Genomic DNA, 18,156 nt, shown 5'->3' on the forward strand with positions numbered 1-18,156 from the left:
CTGTGCACGGGCGTGCTGAGGCCAGGGGGGCCCGCGTGCCTGCTAGCTGCTGTTAAGCGCCAGGTCAGAAGAACTCCCGCAAAACATCGCCAAAATTAGCTTCACAGCTAGCGGACTTTTAGATCGCTAACGCTTTTAGCATAACTCAATGGAGTTCAACATAAACTCCTTTGTCTCCATTCGAGCCTTGAATGCCGTCGGGAGGAGCGGGAGGTCAGCTGAGTTGTGGGATACGCTGATGTCTGTAACACTTTTGTAATTTATTCATATGGAAATACAGTAGCACTTTACTGTAGCAATGGTTGTATGAATCCCGGTGTCTCGAGGGGTTATGGGAGACATTTACCTGTACAGTAAATTGTTTGTATATTTGTATATTGTTTTTATGTTTTTGTACCTACATGTTTTTGCTATGTGGTTTTTATGCTTTCTGCAGTAGAAATCACCCTTTTTGGACAAATAATAAACTTGAACCTTGAACATAGCAAAGATTTGCATCACAGCTAGCGGACTTTTACTGTAGATTGGCGTTGCTAACACATTTAGCACAACTCATTGGTTCAAAGTGTATTTTTTTACCTGCAACCCGTGTTTTTTTGCGGGTACCCGGCGGGGCCCCCCGTGGAACCCCGACCCAGTGCAGGACTGTGCCTTAAGTTAGTATTTTCCTTGCCTGTTCTAACGCTGTTCTCTTGGTTCTTTAGGTGCAGTGTTATGAGTTGACGCGGGCGCGGCCGCACCATAAAAAGCTGTGGGAGGTGCAGGCGCCGGGTGTGGTCCAGTGGCTGGGCATGGTGCGCGAGCGCCTATGCGTGGGCTACCCTTCGGGCTTCGCACTGCTCGCCCTGCAGGGCGAGTCGTCGCCCGTCAGCCTGGTGGCCCCGGGCGACCCCTCGCTGGCCTTCCTGGCCCAGCAGCCTCTGGATGCACTGCACGCCCTGGAGGTGGGCGGAGCCGAGCTGCTGCTGTGCTTCAGCCAGCTGGGCATCTACGTGGACACCCAGGGCCGCCGCTCACGCAGCCAGGAGCTGATGTGGCCTGCCACGCCGCTCGCCTGCAGTACGTATCCACATCAATATTAATGACATCAAACTTGACGAGGTCAGCACTACAGAATCTATCTTTATCCACCTTATTTCTATTGACGAGGTCAGCACTACAGAATCTATCTTTATCCACCTTATTTCTATTGACGAGGTCAGCACTACAGAACCTATCTTTATCCACCTTATTTCTATTGACGAGGTCAGCACTACAGAATCTATCTTTATCCACCTTATTTCTATTGACGAGGTCAGCACTACAGAATCTATCTTTATCCACCTTATTTCTATTGACGAGGTCAGCACTACAGAACCTATCTTTATCCACCTTATTTCTATTGACGAGGTCAGCACTACAGAACCTATCTTTATCCACCTTATTTCTATTGACGAGGTCAGCACTACAGAATCTATCTTTATCCACCTTATTTCTATTGACGAGGTCAGCGCTACAGAATCTATCTTTATCCACCTTATTTCTATTGACGAGGTCAGCACTACAGAATCTATCTTTATCCACCTTATTTCTATTGACGAGGTCAGCACTACAGAATCTATCTTTATCCACCTTATTTCTATTGACGAGGTCAGCACTACACAATCTATCTTTATCCACCTTATTTCTATTGACGAGGTCAGCACTACAGAATCTATCTTTATCCACCTTATTTCTATTGACGAGGTCAGCACTACAGAATCTATCTTTATCCACCTTATTTCTAGCTGCCATGATGCCTGACATGAAATACAATATGGGTGCTTCTTCCGGTGTAATCCTCCCAGCCCCCTCCCCCCGTTACGTAGCCCGTCTGTAAACGACAGCTGCAGGCGAACGGAGCAAATCACTTCCAGCTAATTTGACAAAAATCTCGTCGAGAAATATCCCGTTGTTCAAAGAGCAACAGAAATAACGGATGTGATAGATAAAATTATTACATTCCCTCAAATAAGTCGTCAAACAAGTGTTATTTATTGTGACAAGCAACTTTTTTTCTTCCAGCGTCGGAGTTTTAACGAGGAAATGCGCCAGCTGCAACAATCAGTCACTTTCAAAACCGGATCTTGCACCCACAATTATTTTACAGCGGGGCATTCAAAAATAAGGTGGATAGATAGTAGGGGCTGGGCAGTATAGAGTGCCAAAGTCACGCCCTCTTCTGGGTTAGGCATACGCACCAAGGGATTTTCCGCCATTCATTTTTCCATAGTAATTTTGTAAAATCCTCGTAAAAATTGTTTTACTTGGTCCAAGCAAGTGATTCAGCTATATCTAGAATCAGGAGAGACCACAGAACATTTCACTCGGACCAACAACAACAACAACATATTGTCATATTTGATTTTGTCCATATCGCCCAGCGCTAACCGATATTAATAAGGAGTGTGAAGTGAAACCTGCAGCTGATCCACTATCTGCTGGATGAGAGCCATAAAGACTCAAAACAGTCTATAAACTGAAACTAAAACCTGGTATCTCCAGTCTGATATACAGGAACCCTGTGTGTGTGTGTGTGTGTGTGTGTGTGTGTGTGTGTGTGTTGTGTGTGTGTTTATGTTTATCTCTCTTTCCCCCTCTCTCTCTTCACACTCTCTAGGCTCTAACTCGTCCTACCTGACGGTGTACAGTGAGTATGGAGTCGATGTGTTTGATGTTCACACCTCTGAGTGGGTTCAGACAGTCTCCCTCCGCAAGGTAACCAATCACAGCTCAGCAGGGTCCATCTGCAACACATCAACCAATCACAGCTCCGTATGATCATTCTGTAATGCATCAACTAATCAGAGCTCAGCACAAACATCCAGAACTAGATGATCTCTCCTTTATCACCTGCCTGTGCCTGACTACATCTGTCTGCCTGCCTGTCTGTCTGTCTGTCTGTCTATCTGTCTGTCTATTTAACTGTCTGTCTAGTTAACTGTCTGTCTGTCTGTCTGTCTATTTAACACATTCACTGCCAACAGTTTTTTTTTTACTGTAGGTAGCTTCTGCCAAGGTTTTTTTTTGAGGATTCTGGCTCATCTTTCAAGAGCCGAGGATTCTTTTCTGTTAGGATTTTGTGAACACAAAATATCTCAAAAGAACTAATAGAATGTGTGCTTTCTCTGTCTAAAAGAGTTAGTTTGTAGAGTTAGTAGTTACAGTATGTAGGCATTAGCAGTTGAATACAGCATGGTTTCAGCGTCTGAAAATGAAAGGTGAGAAAAATGCCTTTTTGTGAAATTCGATAGAACAGTCACTTTAACCATTTATTTTTGGCATCAGTAAGACGTCAGACATCTAAACAATAGTTTTGAACAGTAATTTCCTCCATAACAGCAGGAAACCCCCCTCTCCTTCAAACTCCTCCCTCCGTGTGTGTTCTCCTCCTCCCTCCGTGGCTGCAGCGGGCGTGTCACAAGCGAGTTTCTGCAGTCTGGAGAGCACTGTCGCCACTTAGTGGGTCGGTGGAATGGGTTGTACACGTTCGGTGGCTCCCATATTTTTATAGGAGACGTAAAAGGGTTTGATCCACGTCCCACCGTCATTTTTTTTTTTTTTTTGACGAGTTAACTCGTCGACGGCAGTGAACGTGTTAACTGTCTGTCTGTCTGTCTATTTTACTGTCTGTCTATCTGTCTGTCTCTCTGTCTGTCTATTTAACTGTCTGTCTGTCTATTTAACTGTCTGTCTGTCTCTCTGTCTATTTAACTGTCTGTCTGTCTGTCTGTCTGTCTATCTGTCTATTTAACTGTCTGTCTGTCTGTCTGTCTGTCTATCTGTCTGTCTATTTAACTGTCTGTCTGTCTGTCTGTCTGTCTGTCTGTCTGTCTTGTCTATCTGTCTATTTAACTGTCTGTCTATTTAACTGTCTGTTTATCTGTCTGTCTATTTAACTGTCTGTCTGTCTGTCTGTCTATTTAACTGTCTGTCTGTCTGTCTGTCTGTCTGTCTATTTAACTGTCTGTCTGTCTGTCTGTCTGTCTGTCTATTTAACTGTCTGTCTGTCTGTCTGTCTGTCTGTCTGTCTGTCTGTCTGTCTATTTAACTGTCTGTCTGTCTGTCTATCTGTCTGTCTATTTAACTGTCTGTCTGTCTCCAGATTCGACCTCTGAATGTTGAAGGGACGTTGAACCTGTTGAGTTCTGAACCTCCTCGCCTCATTTACTTCAGCAACACTTCCTCAGGTAAACTCAACACTTTAACAGCTTAACACTAACCTGCACTAAACTACTCTGACCTGCACTAAATCACTCAGGTAAACTCAACACTTTAACAGCTTAACACTAACCTGCACTAAACTACTCTGACCTGCACTAAATCACTCAGGTAAACTCAGCACTTTAACAGCTTAACACTAACCTGCACTAAACTACTCTGACCTGCACTAAATCACTCAGGTAAACTCAACACTTTAACAGCTTAACACTAACCTGCACTAAACTACTCTGACCTGCACTAAATCACTCAGGTAAACTCAGCACTTTAACAGCTTAACACTAACCTGCACTAAACTACTCTGACCTGCACTAAATCACTCAGGTAAACTCAACACGTTAACAGCTTAACACTAACCTGCACTAAACTACTCTGACCTGCACTAAATCACTCCGTTAGGCCTGGTTGACACCACTGCCCCCACCCCACACACAATTTTGAGATTGTGCGCCTGCACAGCTCTGCCATCGTGGGGCGATTTCGCCCTGTTTTTGGACGCATCTAACCATTATGACTTTGCTACTAGTAAAAAAAAATGTGCAAATGTGGCTGTCAAATTGTCAGTTAATAGCTGTAAATATGCAAATTACTAGTAAGACCATATTCTTGCTGATTCTTGATGCCAGCGTTACCCAGCAAAACTCATAAAGCTGGCTTTTTATTATTATTATTATTATTATCAATAAATAACAATAATCCATAGAAAGCATACAATGCAACAGAATCAGGAAGGAAACCAGAAAACAAAAAAAAACAAAGGTAAACAGAACAAAAAATTGATAACAAAAAATAAATCAAAATAAGTGAGTAGACAGTCAGAATTCTGAGAAAAGTCTGAATTTGGAGTTTAATGTCTAACCCTAAAGTCAGCATTGTGAGATGAAAGTGTCTCTGCCTGCCTGTCTGTCCTCCAGAGGGAGACCTGGCCATCCCAGAGACATCAGACAACAGTAAGAAGCTGATGGTTCGAACCCGCAGCAAGAGGAAGTTCCTGTTCAAGGTCCCAGAGGAGGAGCGCCTGCAGCAGAGGAGGTGACTAATGCTGCCCCCACCTCCTCCCCTCAGTCACAGTCACACCCTGTCTGTCTCAACTGAACAAACACACCTCCTCCCCTCAGTCACAGTCACACCCTGTCTGTCTCACCTGAACAAACACAGACTTCTGTTGACATCACCCAACTGTCGGGTGCCATCTTGAGGGCCAATTTGAAACAACAAGATGCCCTCTATTTGCTGTAGAGTGGAACACCAGTGTCAAACGTTAATATCTGAAAAACCATACGTATCGTATTGCTTATCTTTTGACACTGTGAGTGAGAGCAGAAGTAGCTACTGTGGTAGAAGGGTTTGATTTATAATATATGTATGTAGTGTTGAAGTTGTCTGAACTGTCACACCCTCAAAGCTGGCTCCATAGGATCCCGTTATAAAGGTTGACAAAAGTATACAACTTAAACTGGGATTTCTCAGAAAGTATTAAAAGCGGTGACCTGTTTAAAGTTTGAACTGAGTTTCTAGTATAAATTATGAAAGGGTTCAAAGAGTTCAAAAAGGGTGTGGTTTGCAATGCACAGTCCTCCCATAGACTTAAACAGGTACTAAAAGGTTGTGTGCTGCATTCGGTCCTCAAGATGGCCGCCACAACCAAAGTGTCAATGTGACTGAAACCCATGAATACACTTATCCATAACTGTGTGTGTGTGTGTGTGTGTGTGTGTGTGTGTGTGTGTGTGTTTGTGTGTGTGTTTGTGTGTGTGCGCGCACATGCGTATGTGTGTGTAGGGAGATGCTGAGGGATCCCGAGTTGAGGTCGAAGATGATTTCTAACCCGACCAACTTCAACCACGTGGCTCACATGGGCCCGGGAGACGGCATGCAGGTCCTCATGGACCTCCCCCTGGTAACTGACCATGCTCCTCCTCTCTCTCCTGCCATCTCTCTCCTCCTCTCCTCTCGCTCCTCTAGGGAGAGACTAGGGGTCCAATCCCAAACCAGCCCCCAACCCCTCGCCCTGTCCACCCCCCCCCCCCCCCCCTGTTTGCTCGTCCACATGGAGGGTTCGCCATATTAAGTGCCGTCCCAACGCAATAATTGAATTATCGAGAGTGTAAGGCGTTATTTCCACCACATGTGGTACAGCTGCCGGAGCAGACTGGCGGCCATGTCAAAATCAGTGCTCCAATGTCCGCGCCGATCTTTTTCCGCCTATTGTTGACGGATCCTCTTGCATCTGACAAGCGTGTATGGACGCAAGTCTGTCCCGGGGTCATGTCAAGGTTAGTCTCGCTTGCCAGACTCTCCCAGCAAAGGGGCGAGGAGAGTCTGGCTGCAGGGGACGCTTTCTATTGTGGACTTGAGGGGAAAAAGGCTGTTTACAGCCATCCACCGAACGTACCATGCAGGCTGCTTCATTGCATAATCCACATCAATGGTTTTCAGCGTGTAGCAACGAGCTAGCGACTAGCGCTGCTGTTGTTATTGTTTCAAAGGCAGCGGCGCAGGCATTTGAGCTCGGCAGATTCAACACGTACAGCAGCAGAGAGACATACAGATTCAACACGTACAGCAGAGACATACAGATTCAACACGTACAGCAGCAGAGACATACAGATTCAACACGTACAGCAGTAGAGACATACAGATTCAACACGTACAGCAGAGACATACAGATTCAACACGTACAGCAGAGACATACAGATTCAACACGTACAGCAGAGACATACAGATTCAACATGTACAGCAGCAGAGACATACAGATTCAACACGTACAGCAGCAGAGACATACAGATTCAACATGTACAGCAGCAGAGACATACAGATTCAACACGTACAGCAGCAGAGACATACAGATTCAACACGTACAGCAGCAGAGACATACAGATTCAACACGTACAGCAGCAGAGACATACAGATTCAACACGTACAGCAGCAGAGACATACAGATTCAACACGTACAGCAGCAGAGACATACAGATTCAACACGTACAGCAGAGACATACAGATTCAACACGTACAGCAGCAGAGGCAGACAGATTCAACACGTACAGCAGCAGAGGCAGACAGATTCAACACGTACAGCAGCAGAGACATACAGATTCAACACGTACAGCAGCAGAGGCAGACAGATTCAACACGTACAGCAGAGACATACAGATTCAACATGTACAGCAGCAGAGACATACAGATTCAACACGTACAGCAGAGACATACAGATTCAACACGTACAGCAGCAGAGGCAGACAGATTCAACACGTACAGCAGCAGAGGCAGACAGATTCAACACGTACAGCAGCAGAGACATACAGATTCAACACGTACAGCAGCAGAGACATACAGATTCAACACGTACAGCAGCAGAGACATACAGATTCAACACGTACAGCAGCAGAGACATACAGATTCAACACGTACAGCAGCAGAGACATACAGATTCAACACGTACAGCAGCAGAGACATACAGATTCAACACGTACAGCAGCAGAGACATACAGATTCAACACGTACAGCAGCAGAGGCATACAGATTCAACACGTACAGCAGCAGAGGCAGACAGATTCAACACGTACAGCAGCAGAGACATACAGATTCAACATACAGATTCAACACGTACAGCAGCAGAGACATACAGATTCAACACGTACAGCAGCAGAGACATACAGATTCAACACGTACAGCAGCAGAGGCATACAGATTCAACACGTACAGCAGCAGAGACATACAGATTCAACACGTACAGCAGCAGAGACATACAGATTCAACACGTACAGCAGCAGAGACATACAGATTCAACACGTACAGCAGCAGAGACATACAGATTCAACACGTGCAGCAGCAGAGACATACAGATTCAACACGTGCAGCAGCAGAGACATACAGATTCAACACGTACAGCAGCAGAGACATACAGATTCAACACGTACAGCAGCAGAGACATACAGATTCAACACGTACAGCAGCAGAGACATACAGATTCAACACGTACAGCAGCAGAGACATACAGATTCTACACGTACAGCAGCAGAGACAGACAGATTCAACACGTACAGCAGCAGAGACATACAGATTCAACACGTACAGCAGCAGAGACATACAGATTCAACACGTACAGCAGCAGAGACATACAGATTCAACACGTACAGCAGCAGAGACATACAGATTCAACACGTGCAGCAGCAGAGACATACAGATTCAACACGTGCAGCAGCAGAGACATACAGATTCAACACGTACAGCAGCAGAGACATACAGATTCAACACGTACAGCAGCAGAGACATACAGATTCAACACGTACAGCAGCAGAGACATACAGATTCAACACGTACAGCAGCAGAGACATACAGATTCAACACGTACAGCAGCAGAGACATACAGATTCAACACGTACAGCAGCAGAGACATACAGATTCAACACGTGCAGCAGCAGAGACATACAGATTCAACACGTACAGCAGCAGAGGCAGACAGATTCAACACGTACAGCAGCAGAGACATACAGATTCAACACGTACAGCAGCAGAGACATACAGATTCAACACGTACAGCAGCAGAGGCAGACAGATTCAACACGTACAGCAGCAGAGACATACAGATTCAACACGTACAGCAGCAGAGACATACAGATTCAACACGTGCAGCAGCAGAGACATACAGATTCAACACGTACAGCAGCAGAGACATACAGATTCAACACGTACAGCAGCAGAGACAGACAGATTCAACACGTGCAGCAGCAGAGACATACAGATTCAACACGTACAGCAGCAGAGACATACAGATTCAACACGTACAGCAGCAGAGACATACAGATTCAACACGTACAGCAGCAGAGACATACAGATTCAACACGTACAGCAGCAGAGACATACAGATTCAACACGTACAGCAGCAGAGACATACAGATTCAACACGTACAGCAGCAGAGACATACAGATTCAACACGTACAGCAGCAGAGACATACAGATTCAACACGTACAGCAGCAGAGGCATACAGATTCAACATGGGGGGGTGTGGAAAGGAAATCCAAATATGGTCGCAGCCGCAGTCAGAGCGGGTCGGAGCCAATGCAGAGCTTGCAGGGAGCAGAATGGGATTTCCATCCGGCACCGACTGAAATGGTCGGCACCAATGAGAGAGCTGAGTCCACCATGCTGCTTCCTCCCAGTCAGACTATGTCAAGGTAGGTTTCCCCAATAGGATGTGTTCCTCTTGCATTATAGAGGGGAGGGTACATTTTGTGGCAGACCGAAAATGCAGTCTGAGGGCGCTTTCACACCGACCTCGTTTGGTTCGGTCGAATCGCACTAGAGTTCGTTTTCCCCCTTGGTGCGGTTCGTTTGGGCAGGTGTGAAAGCAGCAGCAATCGAGCTCTGGTGCGCACCAAAAGTGCGCCCTGTTGAAAGAAGTGGTCTCGGTGCGGTTCCAAACCAACTCTAGTACGGTTCGTTTGTGGTGTGAAAGTGATCCGAACTCGATCCGACCCAAATGTAGTTTGGATTAAACGAGCTCCCGTTGCCAGCTGCTTCATAGGCTGAGGAACAAACAGCATTTGGTGGTTAAAAACAACATCTTCATTCTTCACATCATGTTTTGGTGACTGGTGAAACTGTGTGGGATTTGTTTGCATGATTGCAGTCATCAGCAGACCAATATTTAACGTTATAGGCTACCTCTCGTATGACAAAATGAATTGAAGTGGGCAACGGCACACATTATAATTTCAGCCGTCAAAAAATCTCTGGGAATTTATATTTGCCATCCCGGGAGACGAGCTGGTCAGTCTGGGAGGGTTGGCAGCCCCTATTTGGTCCGCTTGGCTTTTGGCTGATGTGAAAGCGAACCAAACCAGCTGGAAAACAAACAACAATGCGTCATTTTTTGTGTCTGGCCCGAAACAAGGAACCGGACTAGGCAAGTGTGAAAACACCCTGAACGAATGTGTGTCCCCCCCCCCCCCCCCCACCCTGTCATTTTTGAGGATGGTCCCGGTGTTGATGGCGGGGATGCTCAGTGCCGTGTTTTCTAGTTATGTTTAGGCTAAAACAACTTTGGTTCTGTTTAGACGACTAAAACAGCTTGATTAAGGTTTAGGGTTACTTGATTTGGAGTGACACTTGGTAATGAAGTGGGAGTGAGTAAGGGCTGGTTTGAGAGGGTAGGGGCTGGTTTGAGATGGGGCCCTTCGTCAGACCGCAAGGCATTCTGGGTATGCAGGCCATGATGGTAGATCTAGCTTCTCCCCTGCCCTCTTCCCTCATCAGATCTCACTACATTTAATGGTGTGGAGTGATGATGTCACAATGATGTCACAGTGATCTTTTTCCCTCAGCAGCAGCAGGAAGTGATGTAACGCTACAACAGGAAGTCAAGCTTGTTTCTGACCAGCTAGCATCCAATAACACTCTACTGACAATGACAGTTTCTCCAGAGCCGCTGGTGTCCGTAGTGCAGCTTTCTTGAGAACCACTCATGCTCATAGTGCAGTTTTCTCTAGAATCCGTCGTTCCCACAATGCAGCTTTCTCTAGAACCCCTCGTGCCCGTAGTGCAGCTTTCTCTAGAACCCCTCGTGCCCGTAGTGCAGCTTTCTCTAGAACCTCTCATTCCTGTAATACAGCTTTCTCTAGAACCCCTCGTGCCCGTAGTGCAGCTTTCTCTAGAACCCCTCGTCCCCGTAGTGCAGCTTTCTCTAGAACCCCTCGTGCCCGTAGTGCAGCTTTCTCTAGAACCTCTCATTCCTGTAATACAGCTTTCTCTAGAACCCCTCGTGCCCATAGTGCAGCTTTCTCTAGAACCTCTCATTCCTGTAATACAGCTTTCTCTAGAACCCCTCGTGCCCGTAGTGCAGCTTTCTCTAGAACCTCTCATTCCTGTAATACAGCTTTCTCTAGAACCCCTTGTGCCCGTAGTGCAGCTTTCTCTAGAACCCCTCGCTTTCTCTAGAACCCCTCGTGCCCGTAGTGCAGCTTTCTTTAGAACCGCTCGTGCCCGTAGTGCAGCTTTCTCTAGAACCGCTCGTCCCCGTAGTGCAGCTTTCTCTAGAACCGCTCGTCCCCGTAGTGCAGCTTTCTCTAGAACCGCTCGTGCCCGTAGTGCAGCTTTCTCTAGAACCGCTCGTCCCCGTAGTGCAGCTTTCTTTAGAACCGCTCGTGCCCGTAGTGCAGCTTTCTCTAGAACCGCTCATCCCCGTAGTGCAGCTTTCTTTAGAACCGCTCGTGCCCGTAGTGCAGCTTTCTCTAGAACCGCTCATCCCCGTAGTGCAGCTTTCTTTAGAACCGCTCGTGCCCGTAGTGCAGCTTTCTCTAGAACCGCTCATCCCCGTAGTGCAGCTTTCTTTAGAACCGCTCGTGCCCGTAGTGCAGCTTTCTCTAGAACCGCTCATCCCCGTAGTGCAGCTTTCTTTAGAACCGCTCGTGCCCGTAGTGCAGCTTTCTCTAGAACCGCTCATCCCCGTAGTGCAGCTTTCTTTAGAACCGCTCGTGCCTGTAGTGCAGCTTTCTTTAGAACCGCTCGTGCCTGTAGTGCAGCTTTCTCTAGAACCGCTCATCCCCGTAGTGCAGCTTTCTTTAGAACCGCTCGTGCCTGTAGTGCAGCTTTCTTTAGAACCGCTCGTGCCTGTAGTGCAGCTTTCTCTAGAACCGCTCGTGCCTGTAGTGCAGCTTTCTCTAGAACCGCTCGTCCCCGTAGTGCAGCTTTCTCTAGAACCGCTCGTCCCCGTAGTGCAGCTTTCTTTAGAACCGCTCGTCCCCGTAGTGCAGCTTTCTCTAGAACCGCTCGTCCCCGTAGTGCAGCTTTCTTTAGAACCGCTCGTGCCCGTAGTGCAGCTTTCTCTAGAACCGCTCGTCCCCGTAGTGCAGCTTTCTTTAGAACCGCTCGTGCCCGTAGTGCAGCTTTCTTTAGAACCGCTCGTCCCCGTAGTGCAGCTTTCTTTAGAACCGCTCGTGCCCGTAGTGCAGCTTTCTCTAGAACCGCTCGTCCCCGTAGTGCAGCTTCCTCTAGAACCGCTCGTCCCCGTAGTGCAGCTTTCTCTAGAACGGTTCGTCCCCATAGTGCAGCTTCCTCTAGAACCGCTCGTCCCCGTAGTGCAGCTTTCTCTAGAACGGTTCGTCCCCGTAGTGCAGCTTTCTCTAGAACCGCTCGTCCCCGTAGTGCAGCTTTCTCTAGAACGGTTCGTCCCTGTAGTGCAGCTTTCTCTAGAACCGCTCGTCCCCGTAGTGCAGCTTTCTCTAGAACCGCTCGTCCCCGTAGTGCAGCTTTCTCTAGAACGGTTCGTCCCTGTAGTGCAGCTTCCTCTAGAACCCCTCGCTTCCTCTAGAACCGCTCGTCCCCGTAGTGCAGCTTTCTCTAGAACCGCTCGTCCCCGTAGTGCAGCTTTCTCGCGTCAAATAAACATTTGTAACATTTGACCTCCCTCCTACTGGCTGTCATGCTCAGTAGAGTGCCAGGAGTCAGTTGCTGTGGTTCCTGTCTCCATGGTAACCGGAGTCAGATGCTGTGGTTTCTGTGTGGGGTGTTGTTTTTCCCAGCATGCTCTCCTGACTCCTTCTGAACTCACCTCCAACTCTCCCTGACAGTTCTGTTCTGACTCCACCTCTTTCTCTCCCCCCTTCCCCCTCAGACCGGTGATGTCACTACCCCCTCCCCCTCCTCCTCCCGTCACTCCCTCATCTCTCCCCCCTCCCACTTTGAGCACGTGTATCACATGACCTCGGTGTCGGCCGGCCTCTTCCTGCAGAAAGACCCCGCTGCAGCCTCCTCTTCCTCCTCCTCTTCCTCTCCCTCCACCTCCTCTGTGGGAAGGGTAGGCCAGCCTCTCTCTCTCTCTCTCTCTCTCTCTCTCTGCCACCCTCTCCCTCGCTCGCCCCGCCCCTTCCCAGCATCCTCTCTGTTTGGTTTGCAGTGCCTGGTTTGTGGAGGCCCCGCCTCCTGGCTCCGTCCTCAGCGTTCAGCTGGCTTCATCCAGTGGTGGCCATGTTGGATTTAGGTGATAGTCGGGGTGGGAAGCCTACTAGTCCAGTAATGATGTCATGACCTCACACAAATTGCAACAAAAAAAAACTCAATGGATTTTGTGTCCTCAATATGTTCTGAATGACAGAGAAAAAGTCCTAAGGAGTTGTAAAGTATGAAGAGAATGTTTAGAAAACCACCTAGACGTGATCCTACCAAAAACGCCTTTTTAACCCATTTGTACAATCTAATTCTACTGTTCAAACTATGCCCTCTTTGAACTCTAAAAAGGTATCAAAAAGCTGAATAATGGCTCATTTCCAGCACATATAACAGCACAGTACAGCTCTACTCGATCTGGTCTTACTCATCTCTACTTGATATAGACTCTGTTTCCATAGCAAGTTTACTCGCCTCCACCCACACCTCGTCGTCATAGCGTCCGCATATCTGCCCTCCGCCCATAGCCAGAACTTTAAAACTGGTTATGAAATACTGGTGCCTCTAAATGACCTACAGTGTACATGGGCAAATGTGACAATCGGCCAGGAGAATGGATATCACTTTGTTGTTACTCAAACTCACATGCATGCACTGCGCGGGGGACGGGAGTTGCGCAACGGGCAGAAGGGAAGCCTCTACCCCGGCGGCAACTCACCAGGCAAGACTGCGGCTTCACTAACCCCTGCCTCCGGCCTAGCGGAGCCGACATTACACGCAACTACAAAGGGCTTCCCGAGGAGCGGACTTTTTCTCTCTCAAAACAATTGAAAACCACCGTCATGTTAAAGCTGAGCAAGGAGATTGATTTTATTTCACCAGAGCGAAAGGCAGACTGATGAGACAAAAGACTGATGGAAATAACAGAAGAGATCGGGTAAGCCCCACTAAACTGGTATCCAGCATTGACAGTAGACAGTAAACACGATTCTGCCTGACCAATCAGTCGTCTGCAGTGTTTTCACGTCACCGTATGGTACCGGGTTCACAGCGCTGGAACCTCAACAAAGCAGGGACCAAAACTAGCACGACTCGACCCCGACTCAACCCGGGCTGTCCAGGCATGGCCGCTGTGGGATGAAGCCATGAACACAGTGATCAGGCTGTGATCAGGATCTGCTCAACAGCCAATCAGCAGGCAGAACACAGCCTGGTCACTGTGTGTGTGATGCAGTGCTGTTTGCTTCTCTCTCTCTGTGAATAAAGCAACCTGAAATGAGCCAACCAGCTCCTTCCTGCCTGGAGGGGTTTGGTTGATCTCAGTGGTGAAATTAACAACTTATGCGGTAGCCTCAGAACAGACAGTGAAACAGACAGAGATAGCACTAACCAACTACAAGTCTATCTGTAGGTCTGTCTGTAGGTCTCTCACTGTCTGTTCATATCAATACACCGTAGACCCATTCATCACACGACTGTGTGTGTGTGTGTGTGTGTGTGTGTGTATATGTGTGTGTGCGTGTGTACATGTGTGCGGGTGTATATGTGTGTGTGTGCACGCGCGCAGAGTGTGATGGCTTCCTCTCAGGATGACCCGGCTAAAGATAAGCCCCGCCCACTGTCCAGTATCTCCCGGCAACAGAGGAGCAAGACACACATCACCCGAACAGCATCAGGTACACACTCTCTCTCTCTCTGAGACACACACACACACACACACACAGATCTAGGGCTGCAGCTAACGATGATGTTCATTATCGATTAATCTGTTAATTATTTTCTTGACCAATCGATTAGTCGTCATTGTAAAATGTCACAAAATGGTGAAAAATGTTGATCACTTTTGCCCAAAGCCCAAGATGACGTCCACAACCCAAAGAGAATCAGTTTACTGTCATAGGAGACTAAAGAAACCAGAAAATATTCACATTTAACAAGCTGGAACGAGATAATTTAACTTTTTTCCCCTTAAAAATTAGATTAGATTAATCGGTTATAAAAATGATGATGGTGATACATTTTCTGCCGATGGGCTAATCGACTAATGGTTGCAACTCTACATGGGTCAGTTAGACTAACAGGCTGGTTTTCAATGCAGATTTCGGGGGAGGAGGTTCTTCTCGTAGCATCTCAGATCTGGACCAGGACCTGGACAGAGAGGTAACACACGCACACACACCAACCAAAGGTCTTCATGGATCTACACAAAACTTAGGACGCGAGAACCGACCTGGAAATCGTACGGGTTCAGGTCCACATTTTACGGCGGGTCCCGAGTCTGTTTATGATTAGGTGCTTTGGGACCACCCTGGGGACTCCCTGATTTTTGAAGATTGCGATTTTCAGAAAACGCTTCAAAGATCATGAAAGTGGTCCTCATTTGTGAAAATCATCTTGCTGAATACAAAGGTCTCACTCAGTTTCATCAACCTTTGTGAACCACAGACCTTATTTCAGGCATTTAAACAAAATCCCCATACAGAAGTCCCTTTGACTTCAACTAAACCAGGAAGTGCATGACTTCTGGCTTGACCTACAAAAATAGGTCATCCCTGCGGTTTTTGGGTAACAATTAGTTGGCTAACGTTAGCTTGCTAAAACAAAGTTAATGTTAGTGATGATAATAGGGCTTTTCTCAGGGCTTTTTTCCTCAGGGCTTTTCTAGAAGTTCAACCAATCACCATGCACTTAAATCACTCAAGGTTCATACTTCATCCTGTGCTGGGAGAGTACCTAACCTGAAGTAGGAGCTAAAAAAAAGTCCCTCTAAACAGAGTTCTAAGAACTATGCGCGTTCTCATTTCCTGTGGTGTGGACACAACCAAAGTGAGGGGGGTGGGGTTCCTCTGGCCTCTATTACGTACACACGTAATAGAGTACCGCAGGGATGACATATTTTTGTAGGCTTATCCAGAACTCGCCGCCATGTTTGTTCGTAAAGGGGAAAAGGCTATGGGATTTTTAGAATGGGGGATTTCAGTTAAATGGGGATTTCAGTGAAATACCACAAGCTTATGGGAGTGGAAATTTGTGTTCAGCAGGATAATCTTCACAAGCGAGGACCACTTGTATGGCTTTTGAAGCGTAGCATACCTGCCAACACCTTTTTTTTCAACTGTGCTCCTGATTGGTCATTTCTTCCCTTACGGTCTTTCAGAGGCTGTAGTGTAGCTTCAGGAGGATTTCTGCTAGCATATGAATCTAGAAGACCTAAGGCAGCCATTGGTAACCACCCATGTCATGCTAGCTTGCCGGGAAGGGGGCTAAATAATACTCCAATGTTAGGATACATTTTTGCGAGGGGAAAAACGGGCATGGCCATTTTCAAAGGGGTCCATTGACTTCTCACCTCAAGATACATGAAGATGAATGGGCTCTATGGCTACATCCCCTCCCCGCTTTCCCCATAGCCCACATAATCCCCCTCTTCCTCACAGCCTAATGTCAGGTTAGAACGCTTAGTTTAGCTCAGCAGGTGGAAATTCAATCGAATCAGTACTGACTCTCTCTCACCCTCTCCGTCTCAACCCCTCCCTTTCTTTCTCTAACAGCCCGATTCTGACTCAACCAAACACTCCACTCCCTCGAACAGCTCCAACCCGAGCTCCCCCCCGAGCCCCAACTCGCCCCACCGTAGCCAGCTGACCCTGGACGGCCTGGAGCTCGATCCCTGAGTGACCCTGTGACCTTTGACCCTGCGTGACCCCTGGACCAAGGCTGAAGATGGGACTTTTGATTTTACCTTTGATTTTATTTGAGCGACTCCCTGCTGCTTTTAACTTGGATTTTATCTGCTGGGAAACCATGGCAACGCAGACGGCAACGCAGACGGTCGTCTTGATGCAGCTCCGCCCCTGCTGCTCATCATCTTTAAAGGGACAGTTCGCCCCAAAATCAAAAATACATATTTTTCTCCTTACCTGTAATGCTATTAATTTTGGTGCGAGTGTCTTTGGGCACCACAAGCAGAGTAGTACCATCCAGTTCCATTGTATCGGAGAGAAGGCCGATCATCTCTACGGCCGATCTCTGCAAAACTCTGCAACTCACACCAAAACCAATCTAGATGGATAAATAGCATTGCAGGTAAGAGGAAAAAGATGTATTTTTGATTTTGGAGTGAACTGTCCCTTTAGCTGTAGGTGTTAGTCAGAAATAAGGTGCGGCTGGTGAACAGGTGTAAAGGATCAACAGACTGTGGGACTCCACTCCAGCTGCCACGTCATTATTTCCAGTTAAAACGCTCGTGTGAAGCCTGTTAGCCGGCTGTGCTGTCGTAGCGCAGCGTCGGCACTAGGCGGCGCTGCTGCGTGTCGCTGTCGCTAACAGATTTAGTTTCCAGCTCACAGACACACGGCTGTTCTGAAACACTGTATTAAATATTAAAATATTAAACTTGCACATTGTTGTAGTCCAAGGGAAAAAAATCCTCTTTGATTTTATTTTGTGTCAGTGATCTTTCCTCTTGCACCCCCCCCCCCCCTCCCCACTGACCCTTCGACCTCTGGATGGACTTGTGGATGCAGAGGACTGTCCTAAACACTACTGCTTTTTCTTCCAAATCACCAGTTTGAAATCTTTGTAATTATTGAAATGTTAGCAACGAAACTTTGAACAGACAATAAAAGAGAATCTGTTGTGTCTCTGTGGGGGTTTTTTTCTGTCTGAGATATTGTTTATTTAGAGATTTCAGTGAGGTGTGATCCTGCTGTTAACCAGTTCACCTTCTGATTGGCTGAGTGGTGGACAGGTGAGTCCACTCATCTCCCCTTCCATCTGGAGAGAGCTGGAGATTCAGCCTGATCTCATGAAATGCGTATATATGACACGTGGGTGTTTTCTTGTCGAATAGATACGCGATTTGGCGTGCAGTGTAGACGCACGCCGAACAATGGCAGCAAACTACCATAACAATACTCTCAACCACTAATCCTAACCCTTAACCAAACACTAATCCTAACTCTTAACCTAACCTTAAAGGGATACACCACTTTTTTTTTAAGTTTAGCTCATTTGCCACATCCCCCCC

General features: G+C 47.1%; 1 protein-coding gene across 2 annotated transcripts in view; it reads left to right on the forward strand.

Moving 5' to 3' along the window:
• The window catches only part of cdc42bpb (CDC42 binding protein kinase beta (DMPK-like)), a 95,043-nt gene extending 77,275 nt beyond the window's left edge, over positions 1 to 17,768 (forward strand). For both annotated transcript variants that reach the window (XM_083643607.1, XM_083643608.1), the window contains 9 exons: positions 1 to 63; positions 705 to 1,059; positions 2,639 to 2,736; positions 4,124 to 4,208; positions 5,154 to 5,271; positions 6,022 to 6,139; positions 14,695 to 14,803; positions 15,226 to 15,287; positions 16,679 to 17,768. The exon at positions 1 to 63 is cut by the window's left edge and continues 179 nt beyond it. In XM_083643607.1, the coding sequence (XP_083499733.1) occupies positions 1 to 63; positions 705 to 1,059; positions 2,639 to 2,736; positions 4,124 to 4,208; positions 5,154 to 5,271; positions 6,022 to 6,139; positions 14,695 to 14,803; positions 15,226 to 15,287; positions 16,679 to 16,801 (1,131 nt within the window). In that variant the 3' untranslated portion in view covers positions 16,802 to 17,768. The remainder of the gene's footprint in view (positions 64 to 704; positions 1,060 to 2,638; positions 2,737 to 4,123; positions 4,209 to 5,153; positions 5,272 to 6,021; positions 6,140 to 14,694; positions 14,804 to 15,225; positions 15,288 to 16,678) is intronic.
• Positions 17,769 to 18,156: the final 388 nt, after the last annotated feature.

The sequence above is a fragment of the Poromitra crassiceps genome (genome assembly GCF_964638095.1).
Source record: "Poromitra crassiceps genome assembly, chromosome: 9".
NCBI lineage: Eukaryota > Metazoa > Chordata > Actinopteri > Beryciformes > Melamphaidae > Poromitra > Poromitra crassiceps.